Here is a 19,336-nt window from a genome sequence, read left to right as displayed (position 1 = left end):
GTTTAATGCCACTATAATAACTTCGGTTAATTTACGTCATAGAGACATGATGCATTTGCACTAACTTATATGTCTGTAAATTTTCCCACAGTCTGGAGCTTTTGTCCTGAATCTTTATTAAATATTAAACTCAGTAGCGTATCTACCCTTTTTCAGGCCAGGAGGCAAAGAACATGTTCGGGCCCCTACTTAATTAAAATTGCAAAAACAGGAGACACCAAAGACGATGGGCTCCTAAAGGGCCCGGAGGCAATTGCCTTGCCTGCCTACATGGTAGCTACGCCACTGATTAAACTACTAAACATCATTTGGCATCTCTCACGCTGTGGACTTAATTTCAAAACTGAGTTGTCAGCTATTATACTATCAGGGTACCCACCCACCGATGAAGGGCCAAACAGCCCTGAAACAGCCATTTTGGTGATACCCGCTGAGACTAAGGATAGGTAACAACAGTCTTCTATTGGGAAAGCAAGGAAAGAAAGCAAGAAAGGCAAATTTCTGCCCATGTATTCTACAAATGTCTTTCCTCAATTTGAATTTATGCCCCCTCAGGTTCATAATCTGAGCAAGAGGAAGCATCCCATCATTATTCAAGATATAAATGAGTGGATGTGAGGAAGAATGATGTAGTAGTAGTAGTAGTAGTAGTAATGGAGGCATGTGATGCAAGAAAGCAAGCATATGAGTTTATGTAGCATCAGCAAAAAAAAAAAAAAAACCCTTCCCATTATACCCATCCATTTGCTCCAAAAGTTTTCCACTTCTTCCTTGAATTTATTTAAGCTATCAACTTCCACAATGACAGATGAAAGTTTGTCCCAGCAATCAACTACCCACTGGTTAAAGGCAAATTTCTGCACATCTATTCTACAACTGTCTTTCCTCAGTTTGAATTTATGCCCCCTCAGGTTCATAATCTGAGCAAGAGGAAGAAGCATCACATCAGAATTCAGCATGCTCAACCCATTCAAGGCCTTATACACCTCAATCAGATCACCTTGCAGGTGCCTAGTCTCCAGCTGCTGCAATTTTCAGAACTTAAGCCTTTCCCTTTCTTTCAGGGTAAACTTTGGTCTCCTGCTTTCCTTCTTTAACCTGGAGCCTGCAGGTTAAAGAGAATTACATCCTTGCATGTATACAGTTAGTCCCGAACTTATGTAAATTTTTTTGATAAAATCATAAAATTTTCTGAATAATTTTTAAGAGTGAAGTCAAATGAAGGAACAATAAGTATAAGTTTTTATTTTTATTCCCATAAAAACCATGTTGGATAATAACCTGCAGCATAACTAGAATCCAGGTAAATAACTAGAGTTAACATTTCATTTTCTGCTTTAAAAATTCTGAAGAAATATTCGACGTGTTTGAGACAGGTGAACTACATCTAAGCACTTCAGAGAAACCCCTCACAACATTCGAGCCACATGGAATGTGTCCCATCAGCTATTTCTTAGGAGAATTACACTCTAGCCCTTCATCTCTACATCCTTTCCTTCCTTTCTTTCTAGATTGTACAGTCAGTTCAGTTTTGTTTCAGAGCAAAGTGGAAGCTTTTGTTTGCATTTTGTATGTAATATTTGTTACACATCAGGTTATTGTAGTGAAGTTGAAATTCACATTGTCCAACCATTTTCATTGACTTTGCGTCAAACTATCATCGTGTAGTGCGTGCTTCATTCACAAGTCGTAAGGTGTGACAGCATCTCTTGTAACTTAACCCTGTGAAGTTCTTTAAAGAAAATTTCATTTTGACCGTTAACATCGTGCCGCCTAAGAGAATAAGTGAAAGCGGTACTACTTCACCGCTGTCCCCAGATAGTTTTTATTTCCTATAGAATATAACTATTGTTCTTCATTCTTCTGAGGATATTATGTGGTTTCTGTAATTTTGGCATATCAGGGATATAGTAGCAATATTTTATTAGTCATTCCCGAGTTACACAAAACTCGACTTATGTAAGAAGTTGTGGAATGTATCTCTTGCATATGGCGGGGTACAGACTTTACACTCTGAATTGGACATCTGGGTGGTGGTATCCACTGAGAATAAGTAACAATGGTCTTCATATAATTGGGGAAGCATTACTTCTTCAAACTATAACCAAAGAGGCAGCTTGTTGTGAATGCATTCATAATAATATGAGATGTAATGAAATGCCACTATAATAACCAGTTAATTTACTACATATAGACATGATGCATTTGCACTAACTTTTGTCTCTAAATTTTCCTGAAGTCTGAGGCTTTTGCCCTGAATCTTTATTAAGTATTAAACTACTAAACACCATATGACATCTCTCATATTGTGGACTTAATTTCAAAACTGGGTTTCAGCTGTTATACCATCAGGGTACCTACGTACCCATCCACTGATGAAGGGCTCAATAGCCTTGAAATTGCCATCTGGGGGGTATCCACTGGAAATAAGTAACAATAGTTTTCTCTATTAGCATTAGCATTAGTTGAGGCACATGATGCAAGAAGGCAAGCTTATACAGCATGATTGTGCAAGGCTCAAGGGGTAGAATTTTTTTCAGCCTGGACTGTACTTGTTAACAGGAGAGATTGCTTCTACAGGGATGGGATACACTTAAATAGAAAGGGTGCAAGAATTTTTGCTGATGCTGTCGAGGCAGTGTTAGGTGGGTCGGAAAACTTCTAGTTGGGGGGGATACAAGGACTAATAGATTAACAGTAGCCACTGGCAGAGGTGGAAGTGATTCTTGCACTGCTTCTATTCAAATGAGCAGAAGTCTGAAAAACAAGATGCAGGATATTTCAGAGACTGCTGGTAGTCATTGCGTTACAAGTAAACACATGGGTTGTGTTAGGGTAGCTAAGAATAGAAACAGGTGCATGTATACCTGCGTGTACACCAATGCTAGGAGTTTGGTAAATAAATTTGATGAATTTGAGGTATTGCTCAAAACATCAAAGGCAGATATTGTTGGGATATCAGAGATGTGGTGTCACACAGATATAAGTAATGCGGAACTGGAATTTGGGGAATACAATGTATATAGAAAGGATAGACAGGACAGGAGGGGAGGAGGGGTTATGCTATTAATTAAGAAACACATAAAGTCAAAGGAAGTGAAGCCAGTTGACATCGATGGACAGGGCAGTGTCGAGTCAGTTTGGTGTGACATAAACATAGGGAAATCAAAATTGAGAGTAGGAGTGTGCTATAGGCCTAATGACTCTGATGAGTATAATAATATATTGTACAGGGAAATAGAGTGGGCCAGTAAATCAGAGAGTCTTATAATGGGGGATTTTAATTTCCCAGATATTGACTGGAATTTGTGGGTTGGTCACTCGCACACTAGCAAGGCTTTTGTGGATTTATTGGATGATTGTTTTCTACATCAGCATGTTCGTGAGGCAACAAGAGGGAGCAATACTCTTGATCTGATTATCAGTAGTGATTCTTCATGCATTAAGAACCTGCAGATAAATGAACCACTAGGTGGCAGTGATCACAGTGTGTTGAAGTGGGATTTACTCAAGGAGGTAACTACCATCAGAGGTAAAGGGAAGGGTTTTTGTTTTCGTAAAGGCGACTATGATGGTCTGAGACAGTAATTAAATTCTATACAGTGGGACCAACTGATGATGTTACCAACAGCAAACTCAAAATGGGAAGCATTCAAGGAACTAATCTTGGTGGCTACCAGGCTTTACATACCAACTAAGAAATATTGTTCAAGGTTTAGGCCTAAATGGTTGTCAGATGGACTAATGAGACATGTGGCAGAGAAGAAAAATGCATGGGATACATACAAATTAATGGGTGACATGGAAGCCTATGATAGATATAAGTTGGTCTGTAACCAAGTCACAAAGGAGATTAGGCAGGCAAAGGCAGACTACGAAAAATCCTTGGCAAAGGATGCAAAGAAAAACAGAAAGGAGTTCTTTACATACTTGAACTCGAGAAGGAAAGGGATGAATCAGATTGGTCCACTGGATATTGATGGTTCAACAGTTGAGGATCCTGCTCAGGTGGCTAACAATCTCAACGAGTATTTTGCATCTACATTCACGCATGAGGAGTTATTCAGGAAGGAGAATGATGTAGGTAACGTAAACATTGACAGTGAGCTGGATGATTTTGTAATAACTGAGAGGAAAGTGGAGGAGAGATTGTTGAGGATAAACATAAAAAAGGCACCTGGGGTGGATGGGATCTATCCAGTTATATTAAAGGAGGCAGCAAAGGAAGTATGCAAACCCCTAGCCATAATTATGAGAGCTTCTTTGGACTCAGGGGAGGTACCCATAGACTGGAGATGTGCAAATGTAACCCCAATTCACAAAGGAGGATCAAAGGCTGACACAAGTAATTATAGACCTGTTAGTTTAACTTCTGTTCCAGGTAAATTAATGGAGGCACTGGTTAAAGAAGCACTGCAGGATCATCTAGACAAGAATTCAGTTATAGCTCAGACGCAGCATGGTTTTGTTAAGGGCAGGTCTTGCCTGACCAATTTGATTGGATACTATGATGTAGTCACAAAAGAACTGGATGCAGGGAATAACTTTGATATTATATATTTGGATCTTAGAAAGGCTTTTGATACTGTTGCACATGGAAGACTGCTGCACAAATTGGAGCAGTGTGGCATTGGAGGCAAATTGCTGCTATGGATAAGGGGATGGCTGAGTGGCAGAAGACAGAGAGTGGTAATCAATGGACACTGCTCAACGTGGACTAATGTTATTAGTGGAGTTCCTCAAGGTTCAGTGTTGGGTCCATTGTTGTTTTCGGTGTTTATGAATGATATTGATGATGGGATATCAAGTTTAATGTCTAAGTTTGCAGATGATACAACGGTTGGCAGGGTCGTTAAGGACAATACTGACGCTATGCTGCTGCAACAGGATCTGGAAAGGTTGAACAGATGGGCTGAGAGGTGGCAAATGAAGTTTAACATTGACAAATGTAAAGTACTACATATGGATAACAGTAACCCCAGAGCAATGTATCAACTCTGCGGTACTACACTGACAGTGGTGGAGAATGAAAAGGACCTGGGGGTAATTGTGCAGGCAGATATGAAGTTCTCTGAGCAGTGCAGACGAGCTGCAAGAGTAGCTCATGGTGTCTTGTCAATGATATACAGGAATTTTTCTAGCAGGGATAAGGAGGTGATTATTCCCTTGTATAAGGCAATGGTTAGGCCACATCTTGAGTACTGTATACGGGTCTGGAGGCCTCATTTCAAGAAGGATGTAGAGCTGCTGGAACGGATACAGAGAAGGGCAACAAGATTAGTAAATGGAACAAAGGGTTGCTCTTACGAAGAAAGGCTTAAGTTTTGCAAATTACAGAGTCTGGAGACTAGGCATCGGCGAGGTGATCTGATAGAGGTGTATAAGGCTTTGAATGGTTTGAGCATGCTCAATGCCAATGGAATTCTTCCTCTTTCTCAGAATAATCACCTCAGAGGGCATAAATTCAAATTGAGGAAGGACGGATGTCGGATAAATGTGCGGAAATTTGCCTTTGGCCAGCGGGTGGTTGGTTGGTGGAACCGACTTCCATCACTTGTTGTTGAAGTTGATAGCCTAAACAAATTTAAAGCTCAACTGGACAGGAATTTCGAACGAACGGAGGGGTGAAATGGGAGAGGGTTTTTTTTTTTTTTTTTTTTTGGCTGATGCTGAATAAGCTTGCTTTCTTGCATCATATGCCTCTACTAATGCTAATGCTAATGCTAGCATCAGCGAAAAAAAAAACCCTTCCCACTTCACCCATCCGGTCACTCCAAATGTTTGTCTAGTTCAACTTTAAATTTATTTAAGCTATGAACTTCTAAAACAACAGATGGAAGTCTGTTCTCGCAATCAATTACCCACTGGCTAAAAGCAAACTTCTGCACATCTATTCTACAACTGTCTTTCCTCAATTTGAATCTATGCCCCACTCAGGTTCTTAATCTGAGCAAAGAGAAGTATCATATCAGAATTCAGTCTGCTCAAACCACTCAAGGCCTTATACACCTCGATCAGATCACCTCGCAGGTGCCTAATCTCCAGACGCTGCAACTTGCAGAAATTAAGCCTTTCTTCATAAGCACACTCCTTTGTTCCTCTCACCAATCGTGTTGCCCTTCTCTGTACTTGTTCTAGCAACTCTACATTCTTCCTAAAATAAGGCCTCCACACCTGTATACAGTACTTAAGGTGTGGCCTGACCATTGCCTTATACAAAGGGATAATCACCTCCTTGTCTCTGCTAGTAAAATTCCTATATATCATTGACAAAACTCCATGACCTGCTCTGGCAGCCCATCTGCACTGCTCAGAGAACTTCATATTTGAGTGCACAATTACCCGCAGGTCTTTTTCATTCTCCACCTCCCTGAGTGTAGTACCACACAGTTGGTATGTTTCTCTTGGGTTACTGCTGCCCACATGGAGTACTTTGCATTTGACAATGTTAAACTTCAGTTGCCACTTCTCAGCCGATCTGCCTAACTTTTCGAGATCCTGTTGCAGTAGCATACTGTCTTTACTGTCATTAAGAACCCTGCCAACCTTTGTGTCATCTGCAAACTTAGACATTAAGCCTAATACACCTTCATCAATATCATTGATAAATACACAAAACAACAATGGGCCCAGCACCGAACCCTGGGGGACTCCGCTAATAACATTAGTCCACGTAGAGCAGTGTCTATTTATTACCACTCTCTGCTGTCTTCCACTCAACCATCCCTTTATCCATTGCAGTAACTTGCCCTTAATGCCATACTGCTCCAATTTGTACAGCAGTCTTCCATGTGCAACAGTATCAAAAGCTTTCCTAAAATCCAAGTATATGATATCAAAATTATTTTTTGCATCCAGTTCCTTTGTGAGCACATCGTAATATCCAATCAAATTGGTCAGACAAGACTTCCCCTTAACAAACCAGCGCTGTGTCCGAACTATTACTGCTGTCTTGTCTAGGTGATCCTGTATCACCTCTTTAACCAGTAACTCCATTATTTTCCCCGGAACAGAAGTTAAACTAACAAGTCTATAATTATTTGTGTCACCTTTTTAACCCCCTTCGTGAATTGGGGATACATCTGCACATCTCCAGTCCATGGGGATCTCCCCTGACTCTAAGAATGCTTTCATAATTATGGCTAAGGGTTTGCTTACTTCCCTTGCTGCCAGCTTCATTATAACTGGATAGATTCCATCTGTTCCAGGTGCCTTTTTTATGTTTAATTTCAACAATTTCTCCTCCACTTTGCTCTCAGTTATTACAAAATCACTTAGCTCCCTGTTAAGAGTTTGATAAACTTCTGGCATTCCCCTCCTTGAATAACTCCTCATGTTTGAATTTAGGTGCAAAATACTCATTCAGTTTATCAGCTACTTGAGCAGGATCATCTATAGTCGAACCTTCTATGTTAAGTGGCCCAATCTGATTCATCCCATTCCCTCTAGAGTTTACATAAGTAAAGAACTCTTTGCATTCTTTGACAAAGGATGCAAGCATTAATTATTCAAAGTATAACCGAATAGGCAACTCGTTGCGAAGGCATTCACAACATGAGATGTAATGAAAGGATGAACTATAATAACTTTGGTTAATTTACTTCATAGAGACATGATACATTTTCACTACCTTATATGTCTATAGGTTTGTATTAAAATAAATAGAGTACAAATAGGCATGAATTTATATTTACAGTAATCTAAATTCAAATTAGTAAGATTACTTCTTGCAAAGTTGAATATTTAACACAATTATAATAATGGTGAGTTTTGCACTATTCAACCTCATTACCTTTTTTTTTTTTTGGTAGTTGTTGGCGCAATCGGCTTCTGTGGCCATAGCGCACCTCCCAAGGTTTTTGCAGTACTTTGATCCAAGCCCGAAGCGAGATTCGAACCCGCGACCTTTGGGTTGCCAGGCAGGCACTTTACCCACCTGGCTAGCCCGATTGGCCCCTCATTACCATGACTATACCTAGTTACTAAGCTCTGTAGCTCACCTACTCAAAGTCACATGGGGTTGCATTTATCTAATATGATTAAGTGCATTTACCATCTTTTGGATCTTTCAAAAACCTCAATATCCTCTTTTAGATGTGGCCTCTATAACTGTACCATATTCCAGTTGGACAGAAGACACTGAGCATACTGTAACCAACATAGTACTTAAAATTGTCCCAGTATGTTGTGCATTTGATGTTAATAGTAGTAGAGTAATCGTGGCAGGTGATGCCAGAAAGCAAACGTATGAGCTTATGTAGCATCAGCCAAAAAAAAAAAAAAAAATTCACACAACCATTCCCTCTAAATGTCTGTCCATTTCCTCCTTAAATTTCTTTAACTTATCAACTTCCACAAAGACAGATGGAAGTTTGTTCCAGCAATTAACCACCCACTGGCTAAAGACAAATTTCCACACATCTATTCTACAGCTGTCTTTCCTCAATTTGAATTTATGTCCCCTTAGTTTCGTAATCGTAAACAAGTGGAAGAATCCCATCAGAATTCAACGTACTCAACCCATTGAATGCCTTATACACCTCAATCAGATCACCTCGCAGGTGCCTAGTCTGCAGCTTCTGCAATTTGCAGAACATAAGCCTCTCTTGGTAAGAGGATCCCTTCATTCCCCTCACTAATCTTGTTGCCCTTCTCTGTACACGTTCAAGCAAATCTACATCCTTCCTATAATGAGGCTGCCAGACATGTATGTAGTACTCAAAGAGTGGCCTAACCATTGACTTAGACAGAGGGACAGTCACCTCCTTTTCCCTGCTAGCAAAATTCCTGTATATCATTGACAAAACCCCATGACCTTCTCTGGCAGTCTGTCTGAATTGCTTAGAAAACTTCATATCTAACTGAACAATTACTCCCAGGTCTTTTTTTTCATTTTCTACCACCCTGAGTGTAGTATCTATGCAGCACTTTGCATTTGTCAATGTTAAACTTCAGTTGCCACTTCTCAGCACATCTTCCCAAATTTTCTAGATCCCATTGCAGTAGCATACTGCCATTAACAACCCTCCCAACTTTTGTATCATCTGCAAACTTTGACACTAAGTCTGATATACTTTCATCAATATCATTGATAAATATACAAAACAACAGTGGACCCAACACTGAACCCTGTGGGACTCCACTAATAACATTAGTCCATGAAGAGCAGCGCTCATTGATTACCACCCTCTGTCTTCTCCCACACAACCATCCTTTTATCCATTGTAGCAACTTAACCTTAATACCATTCTGCTCCAATTTGTACAGTAGTCTTCCATGCGCAACAGTGTCAAAAGCTTTCCTGAAATCCAGGTATATGATATCAAAATTAGTTTTTGCATCCAGTTCCTTTGTAACCACATCATAATATCCTATCAAATTTGTCAGACAAGACTTTCCCTTACAAACCCATGCTGTGTCTGAATTATTGCTGCAGTCTTGTCTAGATGATCCTGCAATGCATCTTTAACCAGTTACTCCATTATTTTACCCGGCACAGAAGTTAAACTAACTGGTCTATAATTACTCGTGTCACCCTTCGATCCCCCTTTGTTAATTGGGGATATTTGCACATCTCCAGTCCGTGGGGACCTCTCCTGAGTCCAAGGATGCTCTCATAATTATGGCTAAGGGTTTGCTTAGTTTCTTTGCCACCTCCTTTAATATAACTGGATAGATCCTATCCAACCCAGATGCCTTTCTTATGTTTAACTTCAACAATTTCTCCTCCACTTTGACTCAGTTATTACAAAATCATTAAGCACCCTACTACAATTTGATAACCTTCTGGCATTTTCAATCCTTAATAACTCCTCATGTGTGAATGTAGACGCAAAATACTCATTCATTTTGTTTGCTATCTGAGCAGGATCACAACAGTCGAACCACCAATATCAAGTGAACCAATCTGATTCATCCCCTTCCTTTTAGAGTTTATATAAGTATAGAAATTCTTGCTGTTTTTCTTAGCATCCTTTGCCAAAGATTTCTCATAATCTGCCTTTGCCTGCCTAACCTCCTTTGTAACTTGATTACAGACTAGCTTATATTTGGCATAGGCTTCTGTGTCGTCTGATAATTTATATGCATCCCATGCATTTTTCTTCTCTGCCATGAGTCTCATTAGTTCATCTGACAACCATTTAGGCCTAAACCTTGAACAATATTTCTTAATAGTTATAAAACGTTTAGTCGCTTCCACGATTAATTCCATGAATGCTTCCCACTTAGAATTTGCTGTTGGTAAAATCTTTGATGAGCATGTTATCAAATTTAATATTAAACTGCCTTTACTTTTTGAATTATTTTCATATATTAACAGCTAATAACTATTAACATCATTTTGAACACATACCTTCTGCCTACCATCTAGAAAACAATCCATATTATCTTGCAGAAGATTACCTTTATTATCATAAAAGGAGAATGGACATCCACAAGGCACAATGGTATAGATATCTGAAACGTGACAAAAAATAAGTAACTGGATAAGAAAAAAAGCTAAAAAAAATCATATCTTACATTTAATGAGCATAGTAATATGCAATTAACAGCCTTGGTTATACCTGATTATAGTCAAAGTGAATGTTAATTAAAAATATTCTAATTTTAACATTGCAAACAGATTTCTAATGTGATTGAATTTTCTATAGAGTAATTACATGACTTCAACAAGCATAACAGCAGACACTTTTTTTGTTGTTCCTTTAATGGAAAGAAGGAGCTGACCATCTGATTGTAGGAATCTCTGTATGACTTGTAAAAATTTTTGTAAAATAGGTAAAATGCATTCTATTTTTTTTTTTAATTTCTGAGAAATCTATACATATACACCGATGAACCAAAACATTAAGACCACCTAACTAATATGATGTTGGTCCTCCACGTGCAGCCAAAACAGCTCGTACCTGGCAAGGCATGGATGCTACAAGATTTCTAAATGTGTCTTGTGGTATCTAGTGCCAACATGTAACCAGCAGATCCTTTAACTCTTGTAAGGTTCGTGGTTGAGACGCCGCAGATCGGAGTTGCTGTTCCAACACAAACCACAGATGCTCAATGGGATTGATGTCTGTGGAATTTGGAGGCCAGGGCAATACCTGCAAGTCTTCCTCATGTTCTGAGAACCAGTCTTGAACAATCGGGGTGGTGTCGCATGACGCATTATTCTGCTGAAAGATGCCACCGCCAGAGGGGAAGACCATTGCCATAAAAGGGTGTTCGTGGTCAGCAATGATGTTTAGGTAGGTGGTAAATGTCAAAGTGCCTAGCACATGGATGACTGGACCCAGAGTATCCCAGCAGAACATCGCCCAAAGCATGACACCACTGCCACAGGCTTGCTTTCATCCCACAGTGCATCCAGGCACCATCACTTCTCCAGGTAAATGACACACACATGTACCTGGCCGTCCACGTGGTACAACAAGAAATGTGATTCATCGGACCAGACGATCTTCTTCCAATCACTCAAGGTCCAGTTTCGATGCTCGCGTGCCCATCATAGGCGCTGTTGCCGGTGAACCGTGATTAGCATGGGCACTCGGAGTGGCCTGTGGCTACACAGTCCCATTTTCAGCAGGGTTCTATGTACTGTGTGTTGTGATACATTACTCCTGTCACCAGCATTCCAATTACTGGCAAGTTGCACCACAGTCGCCCTTCTGTTGCCATGTACCATCCTGGAGAGCCTTCGCTTACCTTGAGCATCGACGAGCCGTGGTTGTCCAACACATAGCTGGTGGTTTGTGGGTTCCCCCTCTTCGGACCACTTTTGGTAAGTACTAACCACAGCTGACTGTGAGCATCCCACCAGCCGTGCCGTTTTGGATATGGTATGACCCAGTCATCTGGCCATTACAATTTGGCCTTTGTCAAACTTGCTTAAGTCCGCTGCCTTTCTCATCTGAAGAACAAGAGTAACACTGATTAATGGAGCTCAGTATCGGGTATTTTTTATACCATGTCCCGACCCATGCACCCACCATAGTTCACCTGCAGCTGCTTCGATTTGCATAATGACTCACTGATCATAATCTTTTGGCTCATCAGTGTACCTGTATAAAACAAAAATATTTATGCTGTAGCTAAAACCAGAATTGATCAACGTCATCCAGGCTGTGAAACTTGTCTAGCACTGAAATTAAGAGACTGCATTCCACATTGCAAATTTTAAGAAAATTGCCATGGTGCTGTACTGCTGTCAAGAGAATCACTGGATTGACCAAGGTGATACTGGAAATTACTGATGGTTCTTCTATATTTCAGCATAAAAGGCAGCTTGAATTGTCATATATACATTATGTTTTGCATAACATGAAGAGGAATAAAAGTTTTTGTATTCACCTCAACCTTTCGAATTTGTTCTGACTGATTCTCGTTGATGACTGGCGGAATGTCTAAAGTCCTCTTCAGTGAAAACTGTAAAGTGTTTTGTGTCTAATGGCCCCAGGGGTTTCCTCCGAAATCAAAACTAGTTAGCTAATCTTCAAGGAGGAGGAAGGAAGTGGATTTTCCTTGTGAGTTATTCTGGATTTTACATCCTGCACAAAATGCAAATTGGCCCATGAACACATCTGGATGTGTGTGTGTGTGTGTGTGTGTGTGTGTGTGTGTGTGTGTGTGTGTGTGTGTGTGTGTGTGTGTGTGTGTGTGTGTGTGTGTGTGTGAGTGAGTGAGTGAGTGAGACTCAGATGCTGTTAATAACAATAACTTGAATTTGATTCTATGGCAATCACTGGCACTATGCCAGTCACCTCCCTGATATAATGAAGTCTATTTTATCCATTGATATGCAACTATTACATAACTAATGTGACCGCAATACTGGATAGCATGGCTAATGGTGGACTATTTATTAACGGTAATAGTGGTTCACACAGCTATATCCAACACATCTGTTCATATTGTGCTTTCTATTATATCATAAAACTCTGCCATGAAACCCAAATTTTTTTCTTCTGATAAAAGGTGGTATCTTACTGACCGGATGCATGGAAATGGAGAAGACAGAGAGTGGTAATCAATGGACACTGCTCATCGTGGACTAATGTTATTAGTGGAGTCCCTCAGGGTTCAGTGTTGGGTCCATTATTGTTTTCTGTATTTATAAATGATATTGATGATGGTATATCAAGCTTAATGTCCAAGTTTGCAGATAATACAAAGGTTGGCAGGGTTGCCAAGGACGCTACTGACACTATGCTGCTGCAACAGGATCTGGAAAGGTTGAGCAGATGGGCTGAGAGGTGGCAAATGAAGTTTAACATTGACAAATGTAAAGTACTACATATGGGAAACAGCAACCCCAGAGCAACGTATCAACTCTGTGGTACTACACTGACAGTGGTAGAGAATGAAAAGGACCTGGGGGTAATTGTGCAGGCAGATATGAAGTTCTCTGAGCAGTGCAGACGGGCTGCAAGAGTAGCTCATGGTGTCTTGTCAATGATATACAGGAATTTTTCTAGGAGGTGATTATTCCCTTGTATAAGGCAATGGTTGGGCCACACCTTGAGTACTGTATACAGGTCTGGAGGTCTCATTTCAAGAAGGATGTAGAGCTGCTGGAACGAGTACAGTGAAGGGCAACAAGATTAGTGAATGGAACAAAGGGGTACTCTTATGAAGAAAGGCTTAAGTTTTGCAAATTACAGTGGCTGAAGACCAGGCACCTGCGAGGTTTGATTTTTTTTTGATTTGGTAGTTGTTGGTGCATCGGCTTCTGTGGCCATATTGCACCTCCCAAGGTTTTTGCAGTACTTTGATCCAAGCCCAAGGCGGGAATCGAACCCGCGACCTTTGGGTTGCCGGACAGGTACTTTACCCACTCGGCTAGCCCGGTCGGCTACACCTGCGAGATGATCTGATAGAGGTGTATAAAGGCTTGAATGGTTTGAGCATGCTCAATGCTCATGGGATTCTTCCTCTGGCTCAGAATAATCACCTGAGAGGGCATAAATTCAAATTGAGGAAAGACATATGTAGCATAGATGTGCGGAAATTTTCCTTTAGCCAGTAGGTAGTTGGTTGGTAGAACAGACTTCCATCCCTTGTCGTGGAAGTTGATAGCCTAAATAAATTTAAGGCTCAGCTGGACAGGTATTTTGAACGAACGGAGGGGTGAAGTGGAAGTGGGTTTTTCTTTTTTTTTTTGGCTGATGCTGCATAAGCTTGCTTTCTTGCATCATATGCCTCTACTAATGCTAATAGTGCCAGGCAACTAAATCCATGAGCATCACTATGAAAAATTGAACCTTGTACATTTTCACTGATTTTAATTTATTACATTTTATATTTATTTCAAATAATACAATATTTCCAATCTGGCCAGAACGATCAAGAAGAGTTTTGGAAAAATCACTTGCCACACTTATTTCTGAAATTTTTTTAAATGAGGGGAGAGGAGATTTAAAAAAAAAGGTCATCCCTGTGCCTCACTATTGGGGCACAGGGATGATCTTTTGAGTGGCTAACAATGTCCATGGAAGATTTAACTGTAAGTAAATCAATATTAAGAAAATATGAATATAATCCCAGAATTTCAATTAACTGGATCAAATGAACCTCATTACATATTTTATTAAGAAGCTAAATGAGCTACTCAGATCCAGGCTACAAGAGTGGAATATATTGGGGAAACAAAAATACTAACATGACTGTATTTCGTAGCCTAAAGAAAGGTTTTATCAGATGATCTTTTTTTTATACATGAAAATCTAAATTTTATTTAAATTTAAAAATAATTCAGAATTTAAGTCAAGTTGTGGTAATATAATAAAACTTACTGAGACATGTTTCTTCTTTCTCTCCAGCAATCTGTGTGTCACTTATGGTATCTGTGATACGGCTAACCACTTCCCCGAGAAGAAAACCCTCCTAAATACCAAACAAAAATATGTTTCATAAATTCAAAGTATTTCACTTTTTTATATAAATTAACTGCACGTAAACCCAAGAATAAGAATGAATTAAAGTAACTTTCACTGTTCACAATGTGAACAGTGAAAGTTACTATGGTTTCTATGGTCCACCATAGCTATAATTTGCTTTTATCAAAAGCAAATATGTTTTTTTTTTTTTTATCAACAAATTTGTAATACTAAATTTGCTTAAGTTTATTCAATAGTATAGTCATCTTCTGTTTGCCCACATATACAGATAAAGAATGTTACATTGAAGATTAAAGTGAAAGTCTATCGGAGTATCTATTGTTCTCTCCTCTCTATCTACCAAATCATGTGTAATGTGAATTATTACAATTATATGTAGGCTGGCTTTGACTCTGATGAACAGCATTTCCTAGACCATAAGACACCTTTTCTCCTGGACAATAGCAGTAGCGGCAAATGATGCAAGAAAGCAAGTTTATATAGCATCTGCAAAAAAAAAAAAAAAAAAAAAACACTTCTCCCATCCATACCCTCCAAGAATTTGTCTAGTTCTTCCTTGAATTTATTCAAACCATCCACTTCCACAACAGATGGAAGCCTGTTCCAACAATCAACCACCCACTGGCTGAAGGTAAACTTCTGCACATCTATCCTGCAACTATCCTGCATCTATCCTCCTTCCTTAACTTAAATTTATCTAAACTCTTTTGCATCTTATTGTCTAAAGAAATACTAAGTGCACACACTGTACATTTTTATCCCTGGCCATGGCTAAAAAGAATATGGTCAAAACATCAGGTAGCCTTCTGAAAAAGCTAGCTCTTTTAGTGAACACTTCAGATCATCCATAATGGAGGCAACAAAAAAGATAAGTACTGAATGATTCAACATGAAGTTAGCTGTAATTCCAGTTAGTTTGGTACCACCATCCATTTGGTGCACTACTCACACATGAATACTTGAAAGGAGGCAAAATGGACGGAGGCACCAAACCATGGTTTCCAGGTTGAATGAAGAGACCAATTCACAGGTGTGTGAATGGATACAAAATCTGTGGGAATTAATGAAGCATGTCACACTTGCCAAGTCTTTTGCAAAATGTGGAACCAGCAATATCCTTGATAATTATTGCTATTATTAATTGTTTATCGCTCCTCCTGAGCCACCCTGGCAGCCATAGGCTAAGAAGGCATTATCTACAAACTGAGGATAAAAGCAACATATGCATTCAAAGTTACATGGCACAACATGTCAGCTTAACTAAAGTTGATGCACTCTATAAAGAAAGACCGAAACATCAGTACTGATGATTTTTTGGAGTTCTACCATGAGTAAAAGTTTTGTTCTACTCTGAACATTTTGTTTAGTAAGTGCTTTTGAATTTTTTCAATTATATGCAATAAAATATTTTTTCCCCAAAAATTTCCTCTTAAAACATGTGAATCTTATTAGCATTAACAAAAGACACATGCTACAAGAAAGCAAGCTTATATAGCATTAGCCAAAAAAAAAAAAAAGAAAACCCTTATTTCACCCATCCACTCACTCCAAATGTTTGTCAAGTTCTGCCTTGAATCTATTTAAACTATCAACTTCTATGATGACAGATGGAAGTTTGTTCCAGCAATCAACCACCCACTGGCTAAAGGCAAACTTCTGCACATCTATCCTACCACTGTCTTTCACAATTTCAGTTTATGCCCTCTCAGTTGATTATTTTGAGCAAGAGAAGAATCCCATCAGCATTGAGCATGAGCAAACTATTCAAGGCTTTATACACCTCAATCAGATAACCTCACAGGTGCCTAGTCTCCAGACACAGTAAATTGCAAAACTTAAGCCTTTCTTTGTAAGAGCAACCCTTTGTTCCATTCACTAATCTTGTTGCCCTTCTCTGTACTCATTCCAACAGCTCTACATCCTTCTTAAAATGAGGTCTCCAGACCTGTATACAGTACTCAAGGTGTGGCTTGACCATTGCCTTATACAAGGGGATAATCACCTCCTTATCCCTGCTAGAAAAATTCCTGTATATCATTAACAAGCCGCCATGAGCTACTCTTGCAGACCGTCTGCACTGCTCAGAAAACTTTATATCTGCCTGCACAATTACCTGCAGGTCCTTTTCATTCTCTATCACTGTCAGTGCGGTACCACAGAGTTTATACGTTACTCTGGGATTACTGCTTCCATATGTAAGACTTTACATTTATCAATGTTAAACTTCATTTGCCACCTCTCAACCCATCTGCTCAACTTTTCTAGATCCTGTTGCAGCAACATACTGTCATTAGTGTCATTAACAACCCTGCCAACCTTCGTATTGTCTGCAAACTTGGACATTAAGCCTGATATATCATCATCAATATCATTTATGAATACAGAAAACAATAATGGACCCAACACTGAGCCCTGAGGGATTCCACTAATAACATTAGTCCACAATGAGCAGTGTCCATTGATTACCACTCTCTGTCTTCTCCCCCTCAGCCACCCCTTTATTCATAGCAGAAATTTGCCTCCAATGCCACACTGCTCCAATCTGTGCAGCAGTCTTCCATGTGCAACAGTATCAAAGGCTTTTCTAAGATCCAAATATATATGATATCAAAATCATTCTTTGCATCCAGTTCCATTGTGACTACATCATAGTATCCAATCAAATTAGTCAGACAATACTTCTTAACAAACCCATGCTGTGTCCGAGCTATAACTGAAGTCTTGTCTAGATGATCCTGCAATGCTTCTTTAACCAGTGCCTCCATTAATTTTCCTGTATCAGAAGTTAAACTAACGGGTCTGTAATTACCTGTCTCCCTTTGATCCTCCTTTATGGATTGGGGTCACATTTGCACATCTCTAGTCTATGGGTACCTCCCCCGAGTCCAGGGAAGCTCTCATAATTATGGCTAAGGGTTTGCTTACTTCCTTTGCCACCTCCTTTAATATAACTGGATAGATTCCATCCACCCCACGTGCCTTTCTTGTGTTTATCTTCAACAGTTTCTCCTCCACTTTGCTCTCTGTTATTACAAAATCATCTGGCTCACTGCCAGAATTTAATTCACCTCTGGCATTCCCCTCCCTGAATAACTCCTCATGTGTGAATGTAGATATAAAATACTCATTTAGTTTGTTAGCTACCAGAGCAGTTTCATCAACAGTTGAACCATCAATATCCAGTGGACCAATATGATTCATCCCTTTCTTTCTAGAGTTTACATAAGTAAAACACTCTTTGCTGTTTTTCTTTGCATCCTTTGCCAAAGATTTCTTGTAATCTGCCTTTGCCTGCCTAACCTCCTTTGTAACCTGGTTACAGACCAGCTTATATCTATCATAGGCTTCTGTGTCACATGTTAATTTATATGTATGCCATGCATCTCCCTTCTTTGTCGCATGTTTAATCTGACATCCATTTAGGCCTAAATCTTGAACCTAAAAATTATGATCCAGTGCATCTTACTGCCCAGGAAATATAATTGGCAGAAAGTGTTAAAATGGACAGCACACTATGAAGATATTTCAGATGAGAACCATACAAAAAAAAAAAAAAAAAAATCAGTACCAAAAATCACCAAGTGGAGCACTGATGATGGGATAAGAATAACCACAAGCACAAACAAATATAGCAGTTAAATGAGTAAAATTTTTATATTCATTGTGATTCCTTGTCGTGGAAGTTGATAGCCTAAATAAGTTTAAGGCTCAGCTGGACAGGTATTTCGAACGAACAGAGGGGTGAAGTGGAAGTGGTTATTTTTTATTTATTTATTTTACTTTATTTTTTTTTTTTGGCTGATGCTGCATAAGCTTGCTTTCTTGCATCAAATGCCTCTACTAATGCTAATGCTAATTTCTAACATGCTAAAACTAAAGAGCTGTTTTTCCATGATAGCACAAAAAACATCAGCACGGATACTATCAATGCGGTATACAGCACTTGCTTTCATGTCTGTCTGTCTGTCTGTCTGGGTGTCAGTATTACTAAATCAGATATTCTTCCAAAAGCCAGAGCCAAAAGTCACAGGAGGGCAAATCAGATGAATGAGATATAGAGAAACTACAATGGTGATGTGTATCAGAGTCATTCTTTGACAGGTTTTAATATGTGGAGGTACACCATCATTTATAAAAATGGCTATCTAAAGGTATCCACACTGTTAAAAGAGATGGAATAACAGCCAAAACTGAATGACAGTAATTACTATTTACAGAATTTTACAATAAAATTGGTTGTAAATGCACACCACAAAATGAGTTTGAGTGAGTATAGTGGAGCTTTGTGAATCATGTTTGATTATATTTTACCAAAGTCAGGAATTAATGACTCTAATTCCATTTCAAATGAAAATGAACTTCATCTACCATGAAGTTCATGATCATCCACTGTCAACTGCCATTTGTACATTAACTATAGTGCAAATGTCATTCAAACTAGACCA

General features: G+C 39.2%; 1 protein-coding gene across 1 annotated transcript in view; it reads right to left on the bottom strand.

Annotated features, from left to right (window-relative positions):
• LOC150077904 (BRISC complex subunit abraxas 2-like) overlaps window positions 1–19,336 on the bottom strand; it is a 67,078-nt gene that overhangs the window by 10,396 nt on the left and 37,346 nt on the right. The window contains exons 2-3 of the mRNA XM_090384401.1: window positions 14,787–14,877; window positions 10,355–10,458 (exon numbers count right to left, since the gene is read on the bottom strand). Of these exons, the coding sequence (XP_090240527.1) occupies window positions 10,355–10,458; window positions 14,787–14,877 (195 nt within the window). The remainder of the gene's footprint in view (window positions 1–10,354; window positions 10,459–14,786; window positions 14,878–19,336) is intronic.

The sequence above is a fragment of the Mastigoproctus giganteus genome, chromosome 11 (assembly GCF_048544385.1).
Source record: "Mastigoproctus giganteus isolate SK-2022 chromosome 11, ASM4854438v1, whole genome shotgun sequence".
In the NCBI taxonomy this organism is placed as follows: Eukaryota; Metazoa; Arthropoda; class Arachnida; order Uropygi; family Thelyphonidae; genus Mastigoproctus; species Mastigoproctus giganteus.
The sequence above is the reverse complement of the archived record's forward strand: the minus strand, read 5'-3'. Positions and strand labels throughout refer to the sequence as shown.